The 25470-nt window shown below is 49.2% G+C and overlaps 1 protein-coding gene across 1 annotated transcript in view; it reads left to right on the top strand.

Moving 5' to 3' along the window:
* Positions 1 to 25470, top strand: part of TRAPPC12 (trafficking protein particle complex subunit 12) — a 1223059-nt gene that overhangs the window by 603823 nt on the left and 593766 nt on the right. The window contains exon 5 of the mRNA XM_069606031.1: positions 11761 to 11899. Within this exon, the coding sequence (XP_069462132.1) occupies positions 11761 to 11899 (139 nt within the window). The remainder of the gene's footprint in view (positions 1 to 11760; positions 11900 to 25470) is intronic.

Genomic DNA, 25470 nt, shown 5'->3' with positions numbered 1-25470 from the left:
TGTAATGTGTTTTATGGGCTATGGGGTCTTTTACTCCATAGGGCTTCATGTGTTTTTGGTATTTGTTACACAGCACTCTCAGTGCAGTAACACAGGGGTGTCATAGTGACCCCCAAACATAGACTCCGTACCCTGGGACTGACTACTGTCTCCCAGTACATGTAAAGTCACCATTGGCTTTACTAGTCTTAAATTGTGAACAGAACCAGTACAAACCATCATATTGTGGAAGTGCTGGTAGGGGTCATTTGATTGCCCCTTGGTCTGTTTTTCAAGGGGGCACTGTCCAGTCCCCCCTTGTCGAGTTTCTGGCTGCTGGCAGTGGATACCACGCGAAATATTCCACCGGAATATTTCCAATGGGATTTTCCCATTCATTTTAAACGCACCATTTTTTTGGTGCAATGTTAAAGATACCGCCGGGTTATTTATTTAATATTTATTCCCCGGTTGGGTCTTTTTGCCAGGGCTCGGTTTTAAAATGGCGTTTGTGTTCGCCTCTGAAACTCCAACCCAGGTCGAGCCCTTTGTTCCACTTTTGGCGGGCTTCTGCACAGAAGCCTCCAAAAGTGGTGCCACTCTGTCTGGGTCTACAGGATGTGTGGGGGGGGGGGAATAGGCACACTGGACTGAGTTGCCTTGGCAACTCAAGTCGCACTCTTGTGTGATTGGCCCAGTGGTGAGCCGGCTGGCTCACCACTTAGCATGTTTGATTGACAGCTAGGCTGATGAATGGGGTTTTCTGCATAAAAGCAGGGCTTTGGGGACTGGAACTTCAGAAGTCGCCACAGGACCTAAAGAATCCAAAGAGGGGAGAAGCTGAGCCATCTACAACGACGACACCACTGGTGGAGCCCTGCTGTACGAAACTCACCACTTTCCCGACGACTGAGAAGATCTTCTTCCAGGAGAGTCTTCTTCCATTTGAGCTGGTGGGACCAACCAGTTCACCTTTTTTCGCCTCCTGGATCATCTCGTGGTCAAATCACCCGTGCCAAGCACCCCGGCGGCCAGATAGCCACGCTTCACCACCACCGCGAATAAAAGGGTAGTACCTTTTAACTCGGAAACTCCGCGGCTGGTTTCTTCCCTGGCAGTGCAACGACCTCCGTCTTTCCTCCACGTCAAGATCTTCTCTTCCCCTGGACGAAGCCCCGACTTGCACCCGCTGCCAGGAACAACTGCCCCCGCTGGAGCTGTCTCACCATTTCAGGTACTGTGTCCCGCCTGGTCTCCCTTGCAACAGACTGTCCAAGGTGTCCCGTAAGTCCTTGACTCTCTATCCTGGGTCGAACTCGGACCAGTTAACCTTACCTTTCTAACTTGATCCAACCTCTTTTTGACTTTCCTGCAAAGACTTTGAGTGCATTTCCACTGTGTGATCTTGGGCCCATTCCGCCTTGCTCTCTCCAAGAGTGGGCCTGGCCTATGAACTTTTTGCTCTACAGTAGACCCTGCCTTTCTTGACTTGCTGTGGTTCTTTAAAAGTGTTGGTACTGTGTGATTTTCCTACTCTGCCTTTTCTCTCCCTTTTTAAACAAATTATTGGAGTGCCATCTATGGTTACGCGCTCACCTGTTTTGCTAAATAAGTGTTGTCTTAACCTAGACTTGTCAAATAATTAATTAGGGAGGTGTATATATTTCTAGTGACTGTGTTTGAACTTGCTTGACATATTAGTGCCAGTGTATTTTTACAAGTGTGTTTTTTAAATAAATAATTATATACTTTTATACCAAAGCTCTGGTCAGTGTTTGCTTGTGCTGCTGTATTTTTGGCCCTATTGTGTATACTCTATGTACTGCCTAACTCTTATTGAAAGAAGTCTGACTGCTCAGCCACAGCTACCGGGTAAATCTGGGTGGTGCAGACTGCTACCAATTGGGTTTACTGCTAACACCTGTAGTCTTAAACTTTTTGCAGTGGTCCCTAAGGGAACTGCACAGGTTTCTGCGTAACAAACATGAAGACAATAACAGCAATTCTCAGGGTGTTCCATGTTTTATCTCTCTCAATATGTGCTCAACAGAGCCAGCACAGCCATTCTTCTTGTAACTGCTGAAGATGCAGTTTGGTGATGGAGGGGGAAGTTCTGCTGGGCTGGTAAATGTACCCCACAATTCGCGTATGAGTGGAAGTTATACTAAAAGTAATTTTGAATACCGAAATATCAGAAAAGCAGCAAAACCAATTGACTGTAACTTGAAGTATGTGGGTTTGTTCAGAAACCAGGAACCCAATTTTTTTAATTCATTTTATTGAGCATTTGTAAGGTGCTTTATACAACATAATTGTGATTCAAAGTGCCAAATATTATTGCCAATATTATTAAAAGCTAATACATATAACCATTGCCCAAGCCAATAGACCAAAACCAAGGCAATTCAAATCCAACAGATATTGCCAAAGGCAGAAGGGGACTAATGAAAGGTCCAACGGTTGTGAAGCTTGTTGTCCATATTTTGGAAGCACATTAAGAAAGCTGGTATAAACCCATATTGCCAAAACCAAGGAAGAAGCAGAATAATATCCTATCCTTTTCAGTATTTGGTTGCTTATGCAGTGGGGAAACGGGAGTGGCAAGAAGGCTGCCTTCTGGAGAATCTTATTCAGAAGGAGAGGAGCATAATTCGCAGAAGAGTATTGATATGATATGATAAGGCATTTGTAACGCGCCTATACACAAGTGTTTCAAGGCGCGAAAAGAGCATCAATGTGAATCTTGTTTTCCCTGAAGAGTTACTAAAAATGTAATGTTCCAAAACAATGAATACTGTGAAGCTGTTGTAAAACTGCTGGAAGTTGATCCTAACCACATAAGCACTTGCTGTTTGTGAGTCGCTGTTTGGGCAGGGGAGTATACCCGAATGGCAAACCTTTGAAGTAGTAGGCCTTGCATGGGAGGAAACTAGGTGTGATTGAGTTAGTAGGACTGTCATGGAAGTAAACCAGGTAGAAGTTGATGAAGTGCTATGAAGTGGTGCTGACAAAGACAATTTATGTTGATTGTGGTGCTGAAGAAAGAAATGTATAAAATGCTGTAGAGGAGTTATATTTCTTCACAAATACTCAGTTGTGGCAAACATCCTGACAAAGAAATGTTACTAAAGAAAGAACTGTATAATTCTGAATCTTGTTCTTCCTCAAGGAAGGGACAGAACGTTCTATTTTCTTTGTTGAGCCACTGATGTGTTGGAACTTCTGTTGTCAAGTTGGAGTCACAAAGAACTGTGTTGGAACTTTGCCACAAACCAAGATGTCCTTGTTTCCTTGGGAATAGTGAAGTAGAATCCTGCTTGAATCTGGGGAAGGGGAATTCACCCAGATCATAAGGAGAGACTGTTGTCATATTAAGAATTCAATTGTGATATTTCTGTTGCCGTTGAACTGCCACAAATATATATTACTTCATTGAGTTATTGTAAGTGCAAGGGACAGATATCCTTTACTAGAGTGTTTCCTTTAGTTTTTTTTAGGCAGGGAAATCCCAGTCACGTTAAGGATAGTGAGGCATTTATCCAACCTTTTACTCTTCACCAGAAAAAAACCTTCTTCCCCTTTAAATTTAGAGGTGCGCAGGGGTGCGTCCCTGGGAGCACGAGCTGCCCTGACTCTGCCCTCTGGCACCACAGCTCAGTCCCCTTTTCCGTGTCGACGGGAACGGTCCGAATTCACCAGCGCTCCTGGGTTTGGCTTCGGCCATTTAATTCCATGAGCAGATATGTCTTCTCTTCTGTCTTTTTTGTCTTTTAATCATTCGGTCCTTAGGCGTCGCGCTCCTCCCCGGCGCATGCTGACTTATACAGGGTTCAGCAGGTGTCCATCCTGCAACAGGCTCTTCCTGGCTAAAGACCCCCACACCCTCTGCCTGAGGTGCCTTGGCCCAGACCATGGCTGGCAAGCTTGTACCGTGCGCAACACGCTCTGCTCAAGGTCTCTGAAGAACAGACTAGCCAGGCTTAGGGAGCTCTTCCAGAGATTGCCTCCAATGGACCTAAAGGACTTAGTCTATCATCGATCCAGGCCCAAGGTAGGGCCGCTCTTTTCCAGTGCACCCCGCAAGGGAGACTCCTTCCCAAGGACTCACCCCACGTGGGAGGGACCGCTCAGGTCCTGGTACCAGCACAAGTAACAAGGCTGAATCGGGTACCAGCCGCCAGGCCGAGGGGTCAGTAGATCCTCCCCATGACGGTGCTGAAGTACCAGAAGGTTATTTTACCGGATCACACGAGGGGCTACGCCCTAGTACCGACAACATGTCTGAGGGGGTGCCTATATGCAGTTCAACCGGCAGATCTGCCGAGGGTGAAATGCCTACCGAGCCTCGGCCTGAGGAACAAGGTAGCCCCATGATCCACACTCGGGGCGGGTCCCAGTGAGCCGAGCAACACGATGCAGGCATGTGGAAGGCAGCTCGACAAAATGGCCGCTGTGCCAGAAAATCCAGACATCCGGCCAACGCCGCTACTGGGAAGGCAGCAGGTAGAGGATTGTGTGTCAAGGTGGGACTGGTGTCAACCAGTTATGTGGCCTACAGTTTACCCTTCCTTCGCGCAAGGCAGGTTCCCGCTGCGTCCATATGGGCAGGGCTTGCAATGGCTCCAGCAGCCCCTCGCTACCCCGTCAATATCGCCTGCCACCTCTGCGGCCTGCAAGGACAGGTTCTGTGAACGGTTCCTTAGGCTCTTGAAATCTCTTCAGATGGGGGACATCCTCAGGGACACCATCAGGGACGTACTCCCACCAATGGCTCCGGCACCACAGGCTCCGGTGCAGACGCCCCCACCCCTGTTCAGCCTCATGTCCAGGCGGTTCTGCAACAGCCTCCGCCCCAGCCTCTGGTCTCCACACCGCAGCACCCAACTCTCCTCCTCCGGTCCCTGACCAACAGGACCCACAGGCGAACACGGAGAAGGAGGAGGAGGAGGAGGAGGAGGAAGAGGAGGACCCAGACACGCCATCTGCTGCCAGAGCCTTCCACGAATGTATGGCAGGGCTGGCAGAGTACTTGGGCCTTCCTCAACCCAAGGTTGAGCAACCAGAAATGGGGGTCTTTGCAGAAGTCCTGACGCTACGTTGTGTGACCAGAACCGGGATCCCAATGTAGAAGGACGTAGTTGCCTTGGCCAAGAAGGGTTGGCTCAAGCCCCACTCAGTCCATCTGGTGAGCAAATATAGGCAGATGTAGGGGGATACACTCTTGCTATCGGCCCATCCTCAGCCACACTTTTCGGTGATTGCTGCGGCATCACTATGCTCCAAGCCTCAGTCGTCCTCAGCTTCCTCCTCTACAGCGCTGCTAGCCATGGAGGAGAAGATCTTGGAGGTGCATGGGAAGAAGCTGTATTCCAATGCGTCCTTGCACCTTTGTCAAGCCAACACGGATGCCAAGCTGGCAGCCGTTAACCAGAGGCTCTGGCGAGAAATTGCAGATTTCCTCACAGAGCTTCCGGTGCAGAGCCAATCACGATTCAAGGCGGGATTGGCAGAGGCCAAGATGGTGGCGCAGGACCTCATGGAGTCCACCGTGGCCCACATTGACACCTCTGGCAGCGCCATCTGCATTGCCACAGACACGAGAAGAACGGCCTGGGTCCGTGCTACGAAATTCAACCCGGATGTCCAGGATCGCATCTTGGATCTTTCGTTCGAAAGGGGGTTACCTCTTCCACTCCACAATGGATGAGGAGCTGGACAAAAAGAAAAACAGCTCACAAACGGCCAAGTCTTTATCCATCTTGACAAAGACCACGCCCAAAATGTACACCAAGTCACAGCAGCGCTCGGACAAGGGGCGTACATACGGAGGGTTCCGCGGCTTCCAAGAGCGAAGGTCCAGGGCAGCCTGACCATTCGCCGACTCTGCATTGGCGCAAACAACAAAAGGGGGGGTGGAGGGGGAGTAAGGGCTTTTTCCAGTCCCCCTCCTCCGCAACAGCCTCAGAGGGAAAGAAGGCATGACACGCCCCTCTGGGTCCACGTGTCTCCAGTGGGGAGCAGGCTTGCTCTCCATGCACATTTCTGGTGCCAGAATTTGCACGGACCCCTGGATCCTCTCTGTAGTCTCCACCGGGCACCGCCTCCCTATCCCAGCCTCTCCTCCCTCCTCCACTCCCAAAGGTTGGGACAGCAACTCTTTTGGCGGAGATCCGGTCGCTCGTCCAGAGCTAGGCAGTGGAGGAAGTCCCAGCCTCCCGGCAAGGCTTAGGCTTTTACTCCACGATTTTCACCATTCAGAAGGAGAACCAGGTGGGCCTGAGAGTTGTGCTGGACATTTCCACCCTCAACCTCTCCCGACCTCTACAAAAATTCAAGATGGTTACGCCAGCTTTGACAGCGGAGACATTGTGCAGGGGAGACTGGATGTGCTCGCTGGATCTGAAGGACGAGTACCTACACGTCCTGATCTGGCAGCCTCATTGTTCTTTTCTACGATTCATGGTCACATGCTACCATTTCCAATGCAAGGTGATTCCTTTCGGCCTCAACCCGGCCCCCAGGGTCTTTACCAGGCTGATGAATACTGTGGCGGTCCTCCTCAGGTCGCAGGGTCACCACATCTACCCGTACCTCGACGACTGGCTCGTCAGGGCGACATCTCCAGAAGCAGCGCACCATACTTCCCACGCTCTTATGAACTCACTGCACGAGCTGGGTTTTTCACTCGACCTCGAGAAGTCACAGCTGCAGCTCACGCAGAGACGGACCTTCTTAGGTGTCATTTGGGACACATGTTCCGAGAGTTTTTCTGTCAGAGGACAAGATCACGGCCCCCAAGAGGGCCATTGCGCACTTCCTCAGCAGAGAAGTGACCTTGGCCTGGTGGTGCCAACACCTACTGGGTCTCATGGCAGCAGTCTTGTTGGCTATCCCACACACGAGACTCAAGATGAGGACGATATAGGTGCACTTTGCAGCCTCTTGGAACCAGAGGCGAGGCTCTCTGTTACAGATGATCAGTGTTCCGCCATCACTTCACCCGGACCTCACATGGTGGTCCAGGGATTGCAACCTTAGGCTGGGCAATCCCTTTCGGGAACCTTCCCTGCAACAGGAATGGGACTCGTGAGACAACAGGAAGTGCCAACGGTTCGCTTCCTGGCAGCGTCAGGGACCTGGCTCCCTGGGCGATGCATTCCAGATTCAGTGGGACAGAATGACAGCATATGCCTTCCCGTCCACACTACTGATACACAGGGTGATATGCAAGATCAAGGACTCTCGCCACCTCAGCATCATTCTAATAGCACTGTGGTGGCCGGCCAGGCCATGGTTCTCGGAGCTGTTCAGCCTCTTGGAGAGGCTGCCCATTCACCTCCCGACGGACCCAGCACATCTTCTGGCGCGCAGGGGGGCTGGCTCATCCACCCCGCACCACAGGAACCACGCTGTGAGGGCTAATTTCTGAACAGGTAAAGCTAGGTCACCTCAGCCTCTCCCAGGCTAATCTAGAGATCATACACGGCACCAGGAGCAAGTCTACCAGGGCCCAGTATAGGAGAAAGTGGACCAGGTCTCTAAGGGTATCAACCCCCTTGCATGTACCTTGGACGACGTGCTCTCCTTCTCGGCGCACCTCACCCACTCTGGCACGCAGGTGGACACTTGCTGCACTTACTTGGCAGCCATTGGGACTTACAGAAACTCGGAGGATGAGATCTTTTACTCTTCCAACCCAATTGTCAGGAAACATTTGACGGGACTCGGCAGGCTCTAAACGCCCATTAAGAGGCCTCACCCCGTGTGGGACCTCAACATAGTTCTGGGTGCCCTGGCGCACAAACCATCAGGTTGGTCACCATCAAGACGGCCTTGCTAGTCGGCCTCGCCTCGCAAAATCGGTGAAATCCAGGCGCTGGTCGCCTCAGAGCCATATACTACGTTTCACAGGGATAAAGTAGTCCTGCGGACACACCCAGCATTCTTACCCAAGGTGCCTTCCGCATTCCATCTGAACGAAGAAATGGTGCCATCTACGTTTTTTTCTTAGCCCAAAGATGAGGCACAAAGTTCTGCACTGCCTTGATGTCAGGCATACCCCGAAATTCTACTTGTACAGGACCAAGGGCTTCCGCAAGTCAGATGCACTTTTTGTCACCTTCGGTGGCGGTTCAAGACTGGGGTATCAGGCCTCTAAGGCCTCCATAGCCCGTTGGATGGTCTCGGCCATCAAAGAAGCTTATGAGGGACAGCATAAGCCATTTCTGGCCAACTTGCACGCCCACGCGGTCAGAGCCAAGGCAACGGCCATCGCTTTTCAGCGGCATGTCCCCAGGCAAGTCATAAGCAGGGCGGCCACATGAGCCACCCATTCGGCTTTCTGCAAGCACTACTGTTTGGCTGCTGGTTCTAGATAAGACACGGCTTTCGGAGAGGTGGTTCTTAGAAACCTGTTTGCTTAAGGAGGGTCTCCTCTCCACCCTGGGGCTACACTCGGTTGTAATCACCCATGCAGTATGGAGGAAAGTGGATGGGACGTAAAAGTAATAAGTTACTCACCGTAGTGACTAACATGCTCTTAGTCCTTACTCCCCTTTTTTCCATACGTCCCACCAACCACCCCCTAATAAAACTGGTGTCATTAGGCAATGTTAACCTATTGTCAACGCGTCTATGGGGACTGAGGTGTGGCGCCTGAGGGCGGAGTCAGGGTAGCGCATGCTCCCAGCACCGCGCACCTCTAAATTTAAAGGGGAAGAAGGTTTTTTTCTAAAGAAAAAGGTTCAGTCTCCGTCCCTTGGAAGGAACGCCCATGCAGTATGGAGAAAAGGGACTAAGGACTAAGAGTATGTTGGTCACTACGGCGAGTAACTTCTAATTAATTTAATAAAATGGCATCTTTTAAAAAACCTTCACTAAGTTGTCGACTCACATTTCTGACCGCTCACAATGGCCAGACCAGGATGGTAGGGTGTTGCTGTTAACCAGTTATTTTGAAGGGGTAAAGGTCTCATTGCTTAACCCTTACGCCCCAAACACTGACGTGCACTTTAACTGTTGCGGTCCATTTATCTGCTCTACCGGACTTCCTCGTCCTATGGGGGAGAGGCGGTGGCTTGGGGAACTTCATTAACACTCTGAATGAAGACTTGTACCGGTCCACTGGGGGAATGCACCACCGGTCCTAGGGCCAGTCGGAGAGTGTTAGACATCTGTGCCCTATATGACCTGGTTGATGTGTGGCCGGTGTAGCACGCTTCTTCAACAGACTATACATTTCACTCATGGATGCACCACACGGTTTCCAGGATTGATCTCATCTGGTCTCTAGACACTCGAGAGTACATTTGGGACTGTCTGAGATTATGCCGAGGACGCTCTCGGATCCCTCCCCGGTGACACTGGAGTGCTTCATCCCCGGAGTGGTGGTGAAGCGACCAAACTGGTGGTTTAAGTGAAATGCGTTCAGAGATACGGTTTTTCATGTTGAGCTCATGGTAGGATTTCTTCGACAACAGAGGTACAGTCGAATCTCCTGGGGTATTATAGGAAACTTTTAAATGGTATGTCTGTGAGATCTGCGTGAGGAAGGAGGCAGCAATACTAACATATATTCGGGCGGAGTTAGCGGCTATAGAGGGCTGATTGAAATACTTGGATCACTGGTTTCGAGACACTGGGGATGGAGCTACATTAGCAGACAGGAAAGAGCTGGTTGCGTTTCAGGTGTACTCACTGAGGGAGGTCGGCTACTTGTGATCAGACAGTATGGGGAGAAACAGAAGAAGGGGGAGCTTTGTGGCAGGGCTCCTGAGAGCCGAGCCGCGACCCACTCAGGTGGCTCGTGTAAGGAACTCCAAGGGGGGAATCAGTCTTTGAGACAGTTGACATTGGGGAATTGTTCTGCATATCCTAATGTGCTCTGTGTTCGTCCAACGAGGGGTGGGGGGTACTTGGAGGAGGATATTGTGCGATACCTTGGGGAGGTGGAACTATACTGGTTGTCTTCAGAGCAGATGCAATATTTGGACAGGGAAGTAACTGTGGAAGAAAACAAGGGTGTGATTAAAGATCTGCCCGGTGCTGGGCCCGGATGGCCTTTCTGGTGAGTTTTATGAAGCCTACAGCCATGTGGGGGCCCCGTACCTGCTCCAGGTATACCAAGAGGCAGTGCAGCGGGCACCCTCCTGTAGACACTTGGGGAAGTGTAATGAATCCTATGGATCCCTCACTGAATCCCTGCCTAATGTCTCCTCCCACGTGGTCACGGAAAGGCAGACAATGCCTGATCCTGACCTTGGGGGTGGTGCACTGCGGGAAGATCACCTGGGAGGAGAAAAGGCTCAGGGAGGTGAGAGGAATCCATGGGGTGAGAAAAGGTATGTATCTTTCCCTAAGGAAGAAGTATTACAAATGCCAAAATAACTAATCGCTTGTTGCCACAATAATCTAACTTTTCCGCTGGTTGAACGCCTAAATGTGGGTAAAATCAGCCAAAGCTCCTGTGGTATAAAGGTGAATAAAACCCAATCTTAACCCCATAGGGCTAAATGATTCCCTAACTCAAAAGAAGGTAATGGACGGAAGTCTGTAAATAATAATCCCCAACATTTTTGAACACCTTATTCCTCTTTTCAAACCAAACCAGTAACTGATTTATATAATATTCCTTCAAAGAATGCTGTAGAAAATAGAAGGCAAAGCACAAAGAGTTAGAAAAGCTAACTTTGTTGCCATGGACTTCAAGTCCCATAATTCCCTTAGTACTGGGACGAGCAAGAGGGATACAGAGGAACACTACTGTGGAAGTGATTTCTTAATTGGTGTAAACAACCAACACAGCCTGCATTAAATAGCGTTCTCTTTCAGCTTACCGGAGCACTTGCCATTGCGTTTTTAGCTGGGGTTCGGCGGCCGCAAGGCCTGCTGGGAAATGTAGTCTTTGGCCCCCAGAGGTTCGGACGGATCCCACGGGATCGCGATGCATATGGCGGCGTGATCCATGGCGTTTGACAATTTTTGCACTTGAAGGTTGCGGGTATGTCACAGTACCTCTAGCTTTAATATTCACTTGCGGGCTGCCAAGAAACAATTTTCTATGCCTTGCGCAAAGGTTGTTTACAGGGATTAAAGATTTGCAGCTATCCCCCCTGGGATCTTGAGAACCACAACCCCCAATGAATTTTATTGGTGATTAATGATTTGGTGTTGGTTTTAGTGTCTATGGAGCCTGGCGTTCTTTTTCTTGCAAAAATAGATAATGTTTAACCATTGAACTCTACTAAGGTTAGACTAGTTTGCCATTTTCCGGTTGCATCCAGATTTGACACTGACCAATAAATGTGAATCAACTGGCACTCTGTCTTTGGATTTATGGTGATCCAAGATGTGTAACATTGCATCCATGGTGAAAATCACATCCTTGCTTTAAGTCGCTTTAAAAATGTGATACATTCCTGGCCATGTCTGAATGTATAATTTAGGAAAGTAGACCACATTCTAACATGTCATTCTGTATAAACACACTATTTTCTTATAGAATTTATTGAAACCTAACAGAGAAAACTGCAATTTGCGCACAATCTCTGATACCCCCTTTTGTACAGGTATTCTCTTTAGTTGACCAACTGTTGTGTGCAATCCGGGCTTGTTCCTGTGTTAATATTGTTCATGAAAAAGTAACATAAAAATATAATAAGTCTAATTCTGTTTTTCATGTCTCTCACAAAGAACATATTTTTCTGCTTTTAGATCAATTCTTAATTGGTTGTAATTTTTGTCCAAAATGGAAATGCAATAATTGTACTGGTGTCTTTCCAGCTCTGGTTTGTGAGGCTTGCACTGTTGGTGAAGTTGAGTCTTTTCCAAAATGCTGAAATGGAGTTTGAACCATTTGGGAGCCTGGATCAGCCTGATCTTTACTACGAATACTACCCTAATGTGTACCCAGGCCGTAAAGGTTGGTTTTTGCATTTGTTTACATTTACTAAGTATTAACATGCCCTTTCACGTTTTAATATTTTCAATATTTGGTCACTTGAGGAGGATTCTACTTTTTTGAATATGTTGTATTGTAGATTTACCAAGCGAGTAATACATTACTGAGCATATGGGAGCTGCACTTTCCCCATAAATATGATTTGATCCAAAACCTTTGATTGTATGAAGATCAGCGTTTCATGCACCCTTTACTGTTAATTAACTAGTAAAGTGCATCCCAGATACTTGGAACTTTAATATTTAGAACAGCTTTTAAGGTTCCTGCTGCGCCTATACATATTGCCAATGTCCTGATATTGGGGGCATAGCAGTAGTTGTCCGAGTCTTTAAGAAAGATCAGCAATCTTTGGCTATTTCATTCAGCCATATCTCATTTGTGAGTGCATCGCCAAACCAGTGTGGAAAATGGTTCTGTCAGATATTGTATTGTTTAAAAAGGGTTGTTTATATGGTAGGTAGAATGGATTCCTTGAGTGTGGCATAAACACCTTGGAAATTCTAGTCGCCCCCTCCCGAATCTTAATGTTGAATTAATTGCACAAAGCAAATACAACTTTTGGTTAGATTTGAGTTAGACTTTTGGTTGGAACCGTCAGCTAATAGCTCAAACTAAAAATGCGTGGGTTAGCCTCCCTGTCTCCTCCTCCGAATCCAATCCTTCCTCTCTCTCCCATTTCCCACTTTGTATATCGCTCCCAGACATAGGTATATGTTTCATTTGCCCACATTCTTTTTCTCAGTGAGGCCATCCATCCCTTGGGAGACAGCTGTAATAGGTGTTGGGTGTCATCGACAGACAGGGCACATAAGGAGGAGGGTTAGGTTAGGGATGATACCTGTTATAGTCCTCTCCCCACGGCTGTAATGTCATTATAATATGGCTAAAGCACAAAAACAGGTTAAAAACAAAAACAGTTGGATAAGGTGCTCAGAACCTTGCAATGAGCATTGTCCTGGTGTAATGTGGCATAGGGAAACGGCAGTGAGGGGGGATGTTGGGGAAATATATCAAGCTTTGTAACAGTGATTAAAACTGTCTGAAGACCAGGGATCAAGTCGAGGGTACCTGGGGGCGGAGGGCACCCGTCCACTTTTTTTCAGAGGCAGGGCGCTGTTCCCCCAGGTATTTTAGATGCAGTGTGTAAAACCAGTAACTTTTGGGAATTAAAGCACCACCTGGGGATTTGAACTGCAATCACCAAGTTAGTAGGCATGGCCGGCCTTAGCTCCGGCAGTGCCCTGGGCGAAACAAAATTTGGCACACCCCCGCGATGGCATGGCTGGAGTCAGCACTGGAGCTTTTCACTTCAATGTGGTGGCATCATGTGAGGGCTTAAGCCTCCCATGAGTTTGCAGGCTCAAGGGAATACCCTGCCTTGATGTTGGAGTGCTAAGCCCTGAGCTCTGATGGTGAAGGGGTGCTACCAAGATCCTGTCAGATTTCTCACGTGGGAGAGCAGACTATTTACATTTAAACATTCAATAACGTGGCAGCAGGATCAAACGTATAGTGGCAGAGGACAAAAGGCCACCCTGGCGATATCAATATACCCTATGACAAGCTTTCAAAACTGTCATCCAGCCACCCGTCATCCCCAAATGCAAATTTGGACTGGCTCCACTACGCCAGCTCAGGGAAGCTCTTCACGGCTCCTTCGTGCTGATGTGGCAGTGGCGCCCTATTTAAAAGAACAGCCTCACAGCTTTTCAAAAGATGTCCACATTGGTATATATATATATATTTCTGAGGCTTGTTGAATCTGCTTAGATCACATGCTGTGCATAGGCCGACATCTAGTGGAAGCTGCGGAGTATTAGTTTGTTTTTCGAAAGTCGAAAAAAAAGGGCGTCGACACAGGGCGTGCCAGTAATACTATCCCTAGTGTGACGTCCACTGTACCCATGATCCCTCACGCATCTAGGACCCTCAGATTGTTTTTTTCCACCATACTGGTCGGAAACATCCCAGGGAGTTCCCTGGCCTTAGCCATAATTTTACAAAGATATCTTTATATTTCCCCATTTCTCCACCCCAACGTCGAGTCACCGAACTTGCACACTCGACGCCGCCACGAAGAAGGAATAGACCGTTGAGAGCTGCACGACGGACTTGGGCCTTGGAAGACCTCTGGCCTCGGCCCAGGCCTTGGAAGGCCGCTGGCCTCGGCCCTGCAAGTAGGGAGAGTGGGGGTGGTACATACTCTACACTCTTAAATATATAGGTACATCTTCTTATATATTCCTACACTTACTAGCCCGCTGCCACAGGATGAGTATGGAGGGTACCCCTTTCCAATTTTGCCCCAAGTGCAACCGCAAGTACCCTTGGGTTGACAGACACGCCACGTGTAACCTCTGCTTGCCGAAGGACCACCGCAAGGCGAACTGCAGAGCGTGCAGTCGGTTTAAACCGAAGACCGTAAAGGACCGTTCCACCAAACGTTGGGCCCACCACACCAGGCGACAAGAGGCCATGGCAGCGGAGGGCGCCTTCAGTGATGGCAGCGGAGGGCACCTTCAGTGATGGCAGCGGCGCTGTGCTTTCGGACGGCGAGGGCAACGTGGCGTCGAGAGACAGCCAAGCGCAAGTCCCCGACCTCGGAAGGTTGTCCGGCAGGGCAGCAATGGGGAAAACCTCCGGCGACATGAGCGCTACCCACAGCACTTCCACCAAATACGCGAAGTCCAACCGAGACTCTACGCGCACGTCGAATTCTCGGAAAGAGGCACACAGAGAACGGTCCACCGAATTGGTGTCCTCTGGGCGTTCTCGATCAAGATTGCCGCATGACTCCAGGCAACCATCCACTGTTGCCAAAAGTGCCTCGCTCCATACGGTAACAGAGGTTCGATCGTCAGAAGACGAAGCCGACCTCTATCCCCAGGCCGCACTCCAGGAGTCGGTGCCAGCAGATCGCGTGGCGGCTGCTCCCGAGTCCCAACCTCCACACTCTAGAGATGGGCACACTACCCCCGAATCTCGACGCCAGATGTCGAAAAGCTCCGAAGTAGTGAAAACACTGGGGAAACACCCTTCCATGCACAGGGAGGGGGCTAAACAACAAAAGAAGCATTCCCAACCTTCGTCTACGCCACAAAGACAGACACACAAGCCACAGTCTTCTGTCAATTTACCTAAGACACCTGCACAAGGACATAGGTCCAGTCAGGATGAAACAGGGAAACCCTCCCAAGAAAGGGTAATCCCCAGCTCTAAGAAATGGTCTAGTGAAGATATAGACAGAGTTATGTCTAGGATGTCATCCCTGGCAGACTTCTATGCCAAGAATCCTGAGCACTTCCTCTCCTATACCACTGACGGGGCTTCACCCTCAGGCTCTAGGGACCCGCTACCCCCAAGTAAGAAGTCCCGGGTTGAAGCACCAACACAAGGTCGGTCTTCGGACCCTTTTTGTATACAGCCCTACTCTCAATATGAGGATCCACTTTTTATTGAGGATCCAGATTTGGGCACGTTGGGAGATCAAACTGGGACGGGCTACTATGGGGACGGCAAGGACCAAGAGGAGGACAGGATGACCCAGAAACATACAGGGTAGATTCCCCGGTAGACAAAGAACCTCCGGTTACCGACTCCCCTGTCGACAACCAACCTTTCCTGAATGAGGTTTTGTCCAGAGCGGCAGAACACTTTCACTTTGATACCCAAGGAGCTCAGGAAGAGAGGGATTTTGCAGAGGAATTAGTGGGAGAAAGGAGACCTGTGGCCCAGGCTATCCCTATCCTCAAATCCATACAAAGGATAGACCCTTCCCTTGTAAATCCTAACCTCACCAGGGAGGTAAACCCCAGGATCGAGAAACTATTCAGGGCAGCCCAGTCGGACCCGCTGTACATAAGGGGGCATCTGAGACCGGAATCCCTGGTAGTGACAAACACCTGAAATAGGGCGGGAACGCCCCTATCATCGTCTGAAGCTCCTCCCGACAAGGAGAGCAAAAAGATGTATGGTTTGGGTAGGAAAGTAGCCTCCACTTCTGCCTACCAGGCAAGGATTGCCAACTCCACCACCCTACTGGCGAGTTACAACTGTCACCAGTGGGAAGAAGTCGCGGCCCTCATCGACTCTGCACCGGAACCCTTAAAATTGCCAGTTGGCACGGGTTGCGTCGGAGGGAAGAGCCGTGTCCGGTTGCATCTTAAAGGCAACCTTTGATGCCGTGGATAACGCCGGCAGATTGATAGCAGAGAGCACTGTTATCAAAAGACATGTTTGGTTAAGGCAATCTGGGTTCAAACCCGAGACCCAAGCATCTTTAATAGACAAACCGGTGGAGCCTGATCTACTGTTTGGTAAGGCGGTAGAGGATGCGCTTAAAAATGCCAAGGATGAGTACGAGACTCTCAAATCCCTGGGCCAACTAACCAACAAACCCCCAAATCAAAGGGGCAATGGCAATTTTCGTCGCCCACGCGGACAAAATTCCCAAAGAGGCTCCAACTATTCCCAGGGGCAGGGTACACCATGGAACAACAACCAGCAGTCTACCCAGGGTTATGGCAGGGGTAACAAGAGAGGTCGTGGGAAGGGTAGATGCAGCCCCAATACAGGCAGCGGCACACCTCCCCCAAAACAGTGACGCTCCGTTCAGGGTCCCTTCTCATGAATCCCCAGTAGGGGGACGCATTTCCAACTTAACCCAAGCTTGGGAAGGGATCACATCAGACAGATGGGTGCAGTCCACAGTGTCCGCAGGATACTGCATAGAACTGTTAGAGCGTCCCCGAAACCACCCTCCACGACAAAAAGTACATTTTTTTTTTAAACATGTTTATTACCGGCACACAGGAGAAACATACATTACAGCATATTAAATCTTAGCAATCTATCAAGCCCACTAGTCACCTCCTCCCGAGCCAGCCCTCTTCCCTTTAACCCTCAGTTATCGTCCAGCTCTTGCTCTTCCGCTCGTTGTATCATAACTGTGCTCTCGGCCAATAGAGCGTTTGCTACAGAATGTGGTTTGAATGTTAGAGCTGGATAGCTCTGGTCGTAGTCTATCACTGTGACCAAATGTTTGTGAAGCGGTGAAGGAGACCTCTGTTTGCCGCTATAATCTTTTCCGCTATAAAAATGTCCCAGAGTTTCAGCCACCATAGGATCATTAGGGGGCCTTCCAGTGATTTCCAGGTACGTGCCACCGTGATTTTGTTTGTTTATTTATTTATTGTGCGCACCAGACCCTAGGGTAGCAGGGCGCAAGAGAACAAGGAGGTTTACAGCTTAGTTAACGTTTACAGGTTACAGATTAGTTAACGTTACAGGTTACAGGCATAGTGGACATTTCGAATCTGCAGGGTAGGGCAAGTGCAAGTGCAGATAAGGCGTAGCTAAACAGTCAAATCTATGGCGATCAAACAATAAAAGCAGGTTAGTACAAACATTATAAGAAGACGTTACGTATAAAGTGACATACGCTATGTCGCATTCTCAATAAGCCATTTTATGGTGTTCTTTCTGAAGTTATTGAAGGTTTGGTCAGATCTGAGTGCAAGGGGTAGGGAGTTCCATAACTGTGCTGCCTTAACTGGGAAGCTGGAACCTCCAATGGAGGCTAGTTTGAATCTGGGCACTAGGAGGCAGTTGGGGCTGGCTGTCCTTGTGAGTCTCGTTGGATTTTTCCCGTTGAAGCGTTCTGAGAGGTATCGGGGAGCTTTGTTGTTTAGGCATTTGTGGATAAGGGACGCAGATTTAAGGTTGATTTTTTCTTGGGTGGAAAGCCATTTGTGTTTTCGTCTTATTTCTGAAATGTGTGCACTTCTGGGGATACTTAGGGCCGCTCTAAGTGCATTGTTTTGGAGCACTTGGATTCTGTGGATGATTTGTTTGGTAGTCCCTATGTAGAGGGTGTTGCAATAATCTAATTTCGATAAAATGAGGGCTCTAGCTAGAATAAGACAGCTGTCCTCTGAAAGGAATGGTTTCCCAGCTCGTATTAACTTGCATGTATAGGCAGTGGATGATGACAGTGAGTTCACCTGTTTGGTGAAAGATAGTGTCGCATCAAGGTAAAAACCTAGGGTTTTTACTTCTCTGGCGACCTTGATAGTGTTACCATCGATGATGAAGGCGGAGTAGTTTTGGAGATACGGGCTGCCGTGCCCAGGATGATGAGCTCTGTTTTGTCATCGTTCAAGCATAGGCCATGGTTGGCCATCCATGCTTGAACGATGCTATAGACTCTATTCACCAGAGCCAGATCTTCGACGTAATCCCCAGTAAGTGGTAAGAGAATCTGAGTATCATCTGCATAGTTAGTGTAGGTGATACCCAGATTATCAAGATCGTCAAAGAGTGGCTTGGTGAAGATGTTATAGAGTGTCGGCGAGACGCAGGATCCCTGGGGCACTCCGCAAGTGATTGGGATAGGGTCTGCTGCCGCTGCGGGGGAGAACACCCTCATAGTCCTGTCACTAAGAAATGATTGAATCCAGACTATAGCCTCCTCTGAGAAGTGGGCAGCCGAGTCCAAGTGATTACATAGGACTTTATGGTCCACCAGATCAAAGGCGGCTGAAAGGTCTAGAAGGAGGAGGAGAGCTAGTTTTCCCTCGTCTCTGAGTGAGTCTATTTGGGCTTTTAGGTCGATAAGGGCAGTCTCTGTGCCGTGTTGCGGACGGAAACCGGATTGGCGGGTGCCGAGGAGATGGTTCATCTCAAGGAAGTTCTGGATTTGGGTGTATGCTACCTTGTCTAATATTTTTAGTAGGAAGGGAACCGTGGTGATGGGCCTGTAGTTAGTAGGAATGTTGGGGTCCAATGTTTGCTTTTTTAGGAGGGGGAGTACCCAAGATTCCTTTAGGTTGCGGGGGATGGTGCCCGTAGTAAAGGAGGCATTGATAAGTTTTGTGATAAAGGGGGCTAAATCCCTAGCCGCATCCTTGATCAGTTGTGCGGGGCATTGGTCGCCTTTGCAATTAGAAGGTTTGAGAGTCAAAATGGTCTTCTCTACCTCAATTACTGAGACCTTGGAGAAACGGAATTGGGTGGATTCTGGGTTGTTGGATGTGGGAGTTTTGACTATCAGAGGTTGAGTTGGCAGAGAGGCTTTCTTTAGGGCAATTTTTGTTTGGAGGTTGGATACTTTGTTGGTTAGTGCCAGTTGTATGTCTGTGCACCAAGTTTTGTCTTTGATGGAGTCATCCTGTACTGTGATAGGAGTTTCCAATTCCTTTAGGATGGAGAATAGCTCCTTCATGCTGGAGTTGGATTGGGAGATCCTATTATTATAGGTTTCTTGTTTGGCCAGGATGATGTCTTTTTTGTATTGCGAGGAGATGTTAATTAGGTTAGTTTTATTTTCAGCGGTCGGATGTCGGTTCCAAGCTGTTTCGCATTTTCTCTTCTGTAGTCTTAAGTTTTTTAGGTGGGGTGTAAACCATGAGTTCAAATGCTTTTTGGGTTTACTGATCCGAAGTTTAAATGGAGCAGTACTGTCAAGAGCAGAGCACATGGCTGCGTTGAATGCATCCACTAGGATGCCTGGGTCAGAGTGGTCAGGTAGGGAATTTAGTTTGGGTAGGATGTGGGGCAGAATATTGTCGGCTGTAATGTTTTTCTTGTTTCTCGTTAAGGTGGGTGTGGCTGGCGTGGGTGTTAAGACTATGGGTCTTTTGGTGTTGAGGGTGAAAGAGATAAGGTAATGGTCAGACCATATTTGGGGGGTGATGGCTGTTATAGAAGGGTAGCAGTTGTGCCTGGCAATCCAGTCTAGTGTTCTTCCCTTGATATGTGTGGAAGTATTCACGAACTGCGTGAAGCCTAGCACTGACAGAGTATTGCCTGTGGCAGTAGCATGATGGTCGTTGATATCGTTGAGCCCTAGATTGAAATCTCCTAGTACTAGTGTTTGGGAGGATTCTTTTAGCTTCTCAGAGATAACAGTGGTGATGTCTTCAGTGAAGGTGCTGACGGGGCCAGGGGGTCTATAGATAAGGTGGATATTTAGTGTTTGGGAGTTCGCAGTCAGTAATTTGATAGAGAGAAGCTCGCAGGATTTGAGGGAGGGTGTGGGTGTGATTCTCATAGAGAGATCAGATTTGGCGATAATTGCAATTCCTCCACCGCGCGAGTCTGGTCTGTCAGCTCTGAGAATGGTATAATTCTCTGGGACTGCCAGAGTGAGAGCCGGACCTGCTGCATCGTGGAGCCAAGATTCAGTAATGGCAATGAAGTCAAGGCTATTATCCCGTATGATATCTGCTATGTCAGTGGCATGGGCGACTAATGATCTGGCATTGATTAGAGCAGCTTTTAGTTCAGGTTCTAGCTGCGCTGTGAGCGGGGGTTTGGCTATAAGTTTATTGATTTTATGGTGTGGTTGGCGTCTGAGAGGGGCGGTGGTTACTAGTGGTCGGCATATTTTGGGTCGAAGGTGTTCTAGGTTAATGTTATATTTAGTAATAGGTTCGAATATTTTAGGTAGTCGAGCACGGAGTCTAAGCTTCCTTTGTTCTAAGTTGCAGGGTTTAGAGATGAGTTGTATGTGGGCACCAAGGCCCTCTGTAGGCAGAACTGTAGGCATGGTCGTGTAGATGATGGTAAGGATAATTGTCAGTTTGGAGAATTGTGCAAGGTGAACTGGGTTAGGCATGTGGAAGTACATACTGTTACTACTAGCTGAGCTAGGTGGGCTGGAATTAGTTGCCGTGGGTGGATACGGGGCAGAGTTGGCAGAGTACAGTTCTCAAATACTTGGCGAGATTAATGCAGCAGTGACGTACTAGTCTAAGAGTAGCAGTCAGATACTGGGCTAAGTGCGACGGTCAGATGTAGGTCTAAAAACCGAGGTCAGATACTGGGCTGAGAGTGATAGTACAGTGGTCTCTGGGCGACCATAAGGCACTACGCAATAATACAGTGGTCTCTGGGCGACTGTAAGGCACTACACAATAATACAGTGGTCTCTGGGCGACCATAAGGCACTACACAATAATACAGTGGTCTCTGGGCGACCATAAGGCACTACACAATAATACAGTGGTCTCTGGGCGACCATAAGGCACTACGCAATAATACAGTGGTCTCTGGGCGACCGTAAGGCACTACACAATAATACAGTGGTCTCTGGGCGACCATAAGGCACTACACAATAATACAGTGGTCTCTGGGCGACCATAAGGCACTACACAATAATACAGTGGTCTCTGGGCGACCGTAAGGCACTACACAATAATACAGTGGTCTCTGGGCGACCATAAGGCACTACACAATAATACAGTGGTCTCTGGGCGACCATAAGGCACTACACAATAATACAGTGGTCTCTGGGCGACCATAAGGCACTACACAATACTAAAGTGGTCTCTGGGCAACCATAAGGCACTACACAATAATACAGTGGTCTCTGGGCGACCATGAGGCACAATACAGTGCAGTGGTCCGTTAGCGACCATAAGGCACAACACAAATGCAGTGGTCCGTAAGCGACCATAAGGCACAGCACAATTGCAGTGGTCAGTTAGCGACCAAAGGGCACGGCCAATAGCAGTCATGAGGCATAAAGCACTAGGGGCTGAAGATTTTAGCCGCTAGGAGCAGATTAGTTAGGAGGATGGCCTCTCTTCCCGATCTAGGGTGTATGCCTGGGATTAGGGCTCCTAATAGAATTGGCTCTGGCTCCAGAGGCAGCGTTACTTAGTTATGTCTGCTGTGGCAGCGATGCATTGTGACCAGAAATTTGCAATCACTGGGCATGACCACCACATATGAATGAACGATCCTTGGAGGCCACATTGGCGCCAACACCGGGGGTCTAAGGTTTGGTTGAAAGTATGTAATCGGAGCGGCGGGTAGTACCATCTTAGGAGTAGTTTATGAGCACACTCTCGATTAGTGATGCCCAAGGAGGAGGACCGAGTGCGAGACCAAATGTCTATCCAGGCCTGATCTTCTATCGAGTGTCCTAGGTCTGTTTCCCATTGGTTCATGTAGGTTGCTCTAGCGACGAGAAAGTTTGTCTGCAACAGCTTGTACATCGTGGAGATTCATCCTCGGTTTGGGGGATCTGCGATTGTCAGCTCTGTGGGGTCCAGATCTCGTGTCGCTGCCAAGCGTGTTGCTGGATGGGAGCACCAATGTCGTAATTGCGCATATGTGAATCTGTCCGTTTCCGTCAAGCTAAAGGTGCTCTTGTATTGTTCAAAGGTGAGTGGTTGATTCCTCTCAAAGAGCTGACCTAGTGAGCTGAGGCCCCCGGCGATCCAGTTTTTGAAGTTCGCGGGGTGGGCCCCTGGTGAGAACTCCGGGTTATGAAATACTGGGGCGGATGGGCCCAGGTCTCTCGGGATGCCTCTGTTTGTGTCCATTCCCATGCTTTCAGAGTGTGCTTGGTGGAGGATAGGATGGCTGGCCACGTTCTCCGTAAGGCGGGAGGAAGATGTAGGAGGAAGCGGAGGGGGAGGGGTAAGCAGGATTGTTCAATCTCTACCTATCTTGGCCGGTTCAAGCTAATAGTCCAAGCTTGAGTGCGAGCTGGCTGGGCCGCTATCTGGGATTTCTGGAGATCTGGGACCCCCAGGCCTCCTAGGTTCGGACTGCTCAGCATCGTTCTCAGCGGGATCCTTGATTTTTTACCTTTCCAGATAAAGCGTAGTACCTTCCTCTGGAGGCGCAGGAGCAGGGCCGGGCGATCAAAACCGGAAGGGCTGAGCAAGCATAAAGGAGCCGTGGGAGGAGGTTCATCTTGCACGCCGCTATGCGGCCCAGCAGCGAGATCTCCTGTGAAAGCCAGCGATCGAGGTCTTCCTCCACGGTCCTAAATAACGGCCGAAAGTTTGCCTGATAGGTATCTTCCGGTCGGACTGTGATCTGGACTCCTAGGTAGGGAATCGACTTTTCGCTAAATTGGATCGAGCAGAGGGTTCTGAAGGAAACTTTATCTTCTGGCTCCAGTCTCACCCCTGGGGCTGATGATTTCGCAAAGTTTATCGCAAATTCTGACACCCTACCGAAGCGATGAATTTCTGCCAGGGAGGACTTCAACGATTGGGCGGTGTCCGTTATGGTTAGCATCACATCATCCGCATATAGCACTATTTTGTGCTGGGAAGGGCCTACTTGGAGGCCTTTGATTCTGGGGTTCAGGCGGATCCATTGGGCCAGGGGCTCCATGACCAGAGCAAAGAGCAGGGGGGATAACGGACATCCCTGCCTGGTCCCACATGATAAGTGGATCGGGTTAGATAGAAAGCCGTTGACTCGAAGCAACGTTTTCGGGGACTGGTAGTTCGCCAAGACAAGTTTCTGGAATGAGGGTCCGAAGTGAAAGGACTCTAGGGTGAGTCGGAGGAACGACCAGTCTACTTTGTTGAAGGACTTGGCCGCGTCCAAAGCCAGCACTGCCAATTTTCGCGAGTCTCGCTGAGTGACTTCAACCAGATTCAGGACCCTGCGTATGTTGTCTGCAGCGGATCTATTCAATATGAATCCCGTCTGGTCTGGGTCGATGATGTCTGGGAGCACCTTCGCTAATCGGTTAGCCAAGACTTTTGAAAATATGTTAGCGTCCAGTTTTAGTAGGGAGATAGGTCTAAGGCCATGGCATCTCTGGGGTCTTTTCCCGGCTTCAAAGCGAGGACTGTGATCGATTCTTGCATTGATCGAGTAATTGTCCCCGAGACGGTGAAGGAGTTAAAAAGCGATGTCAGGGGGGTCACCAGCTGGGGGCGGAAGATTTTGTAGAAGCGGGTCGAGAATCCGTCTGGACCCGGAGCCGTTGGTTTGAGACTCTTGATAGCTTTGTGACCTCTTCGCTTGTGATCGGGGTCTCTTATCGTGGGTGCGATCTGGGGGAGAGCTGCGTCTCAAAGGTAGGAGTGTTGCTCTTCGGGGACCTCAGGGATGCTGTCATCGTGTCCGTGAGATGAGCTACTGCAATACGCTGTTTGTCTCCCTCTGCGAATTGGACTCTGCCCTGAGGATCACGGAGGCCCAGGATGGCGTTCCTCTTTCTGATCTTCGCCAGCTTTTCCACCAGGAATTTGTTTGCCTTGTTTCCTTTGGCGCAGTAGCTTTGTTTAGTTCTGGCTAGGATCTGGGCTGTGTCTTCCGCATAATGTGCTTCCAGCTTCTTCCGGGCTATCTGCAGGGTCCGATGGGTTCTGGACGTCCAGTTCTTTGCTTTACATATTGCTTCCACTTTCTCTACTTCATCCTGTAAGATCTGACGGGCATGTCGCTTCTTTTTGTGATAAGCTGCTCCTTGTGAGATTAAGACCCCTCTCACTACTGCTTTCATTGCGTTCCATGTGTTGCCTGGAGAGGTGTCTTATTTTTATTTTTCTTGAAGTATTCTTTGATAGCTTTCGCCATCACGTCCCTCAGTGACATGTCACCCAGGATCGGGTCGTATAGGGACCACTTGCGTTTTGGGAGCAGATATTTTGGCTCTGCAGAAATTGGGTTAGGGGTTTGAGGGCTCTTCTTTTTGTAGGGTCATCAGGGAGAGATCTTGGTATATCTGGAGCGGGGTGCTTAGGAAGGACAGTTCGTCCTTGGTGCAGCTTATTGCTGCAATCGCTTCCTTAGTAGTATAAAAATGGACTCTAGTTATCACATCCGGCGGGGTATCTGAATCCACCCCTGTCTTGCACGCAGTCTAAGTGCGATCAAGGATAAGTTGGGTCTGTTCCATCTGTGGGAGTAGGGCTTGAAAGAAGTTGTCTATATATGTCATGATCTCTGCTTCCAAAAGGTCAGGACTTACCCAACTCCCTTGGAAGCAGACCCATAACCCAGGTTCCGAGTGCCAACCAGTCCCAATTGGGACCTTTTGGACCCTGTCCTGGCACCAGGCTCATAAATATGCCCAGTCCCAGCGCTGGAAGCGCCGGGCTCATAATGCTTGGGTGGACTTACCTGCAGCAGACCATGCTGCTTACTTACCTGCCAGTTGAGCCTCTAATCCTCTTCTGTTTGGGACTACTTTTCCTGTTGGGTGGGGCAGGAGCCACTCCCTAGGTTCAGAACACTGGAACTCTTCTGGAAAGCAGGAACTCTTTTCTTACCTAGGCGAGGCTGTGGAAGGAGACACCTAAGCACTACAGGAGGCTATTTAAACCACACCCGATGGATGAATCTTGCTTTGCGTTATTCTGCATCCTCTGCAGCAGAACGCTCATTGTGTCTTCTGCATCTGATCCTGGGCCTAAGGAAAAAGGGCTTACCATCCTGAATCCAGTCTTCAGCAACACCTATAAAGACAAGGAAGAACAGGTTAGCACTACGGTCTTCAGTGACAGCGCTTCTCTTACCTGGTCCATCGGCTGTCACCAACACCTAGCGCTGCATTCCGGCATCTGAAAGACAAAGGCTTACCTACTCTTCGCGTGCTCCGGAGGTCTTCGCACTGCATTCCGGCATCTGAAAGACAAAAGCTTACCAACTCTTCGCACGCTCCGGAGGCCTTCGGCGCTGCATCCCGCATCTGAAAGACAAAAGAAGATGCGTTTAAAGACATTGGGTAACTTTATTACTCACGTGCCATTACTCCTTCCACGCCGAACCCA

The sequence above is a fragment of the Ambystoma mexicanum genome, chromosome 4p, assembly GCF_040938575.1.
Source record: "Ambystoma mexicanum isolate Mex_15411 chromosome 4p, UKY_AmexF1_1, whole genome shotgun sequence".
NCBI classification, from domain to species: domain Eukaryota; kingdom Metazoa; phylum Chordata; class Amphibia; order Caudata; family Ambystomatidae; genus Ambystoma; species Ambystoma mexicanum.
This window is presented reverse-complemented; position numbering and strand designations above follow the sequence as displayed.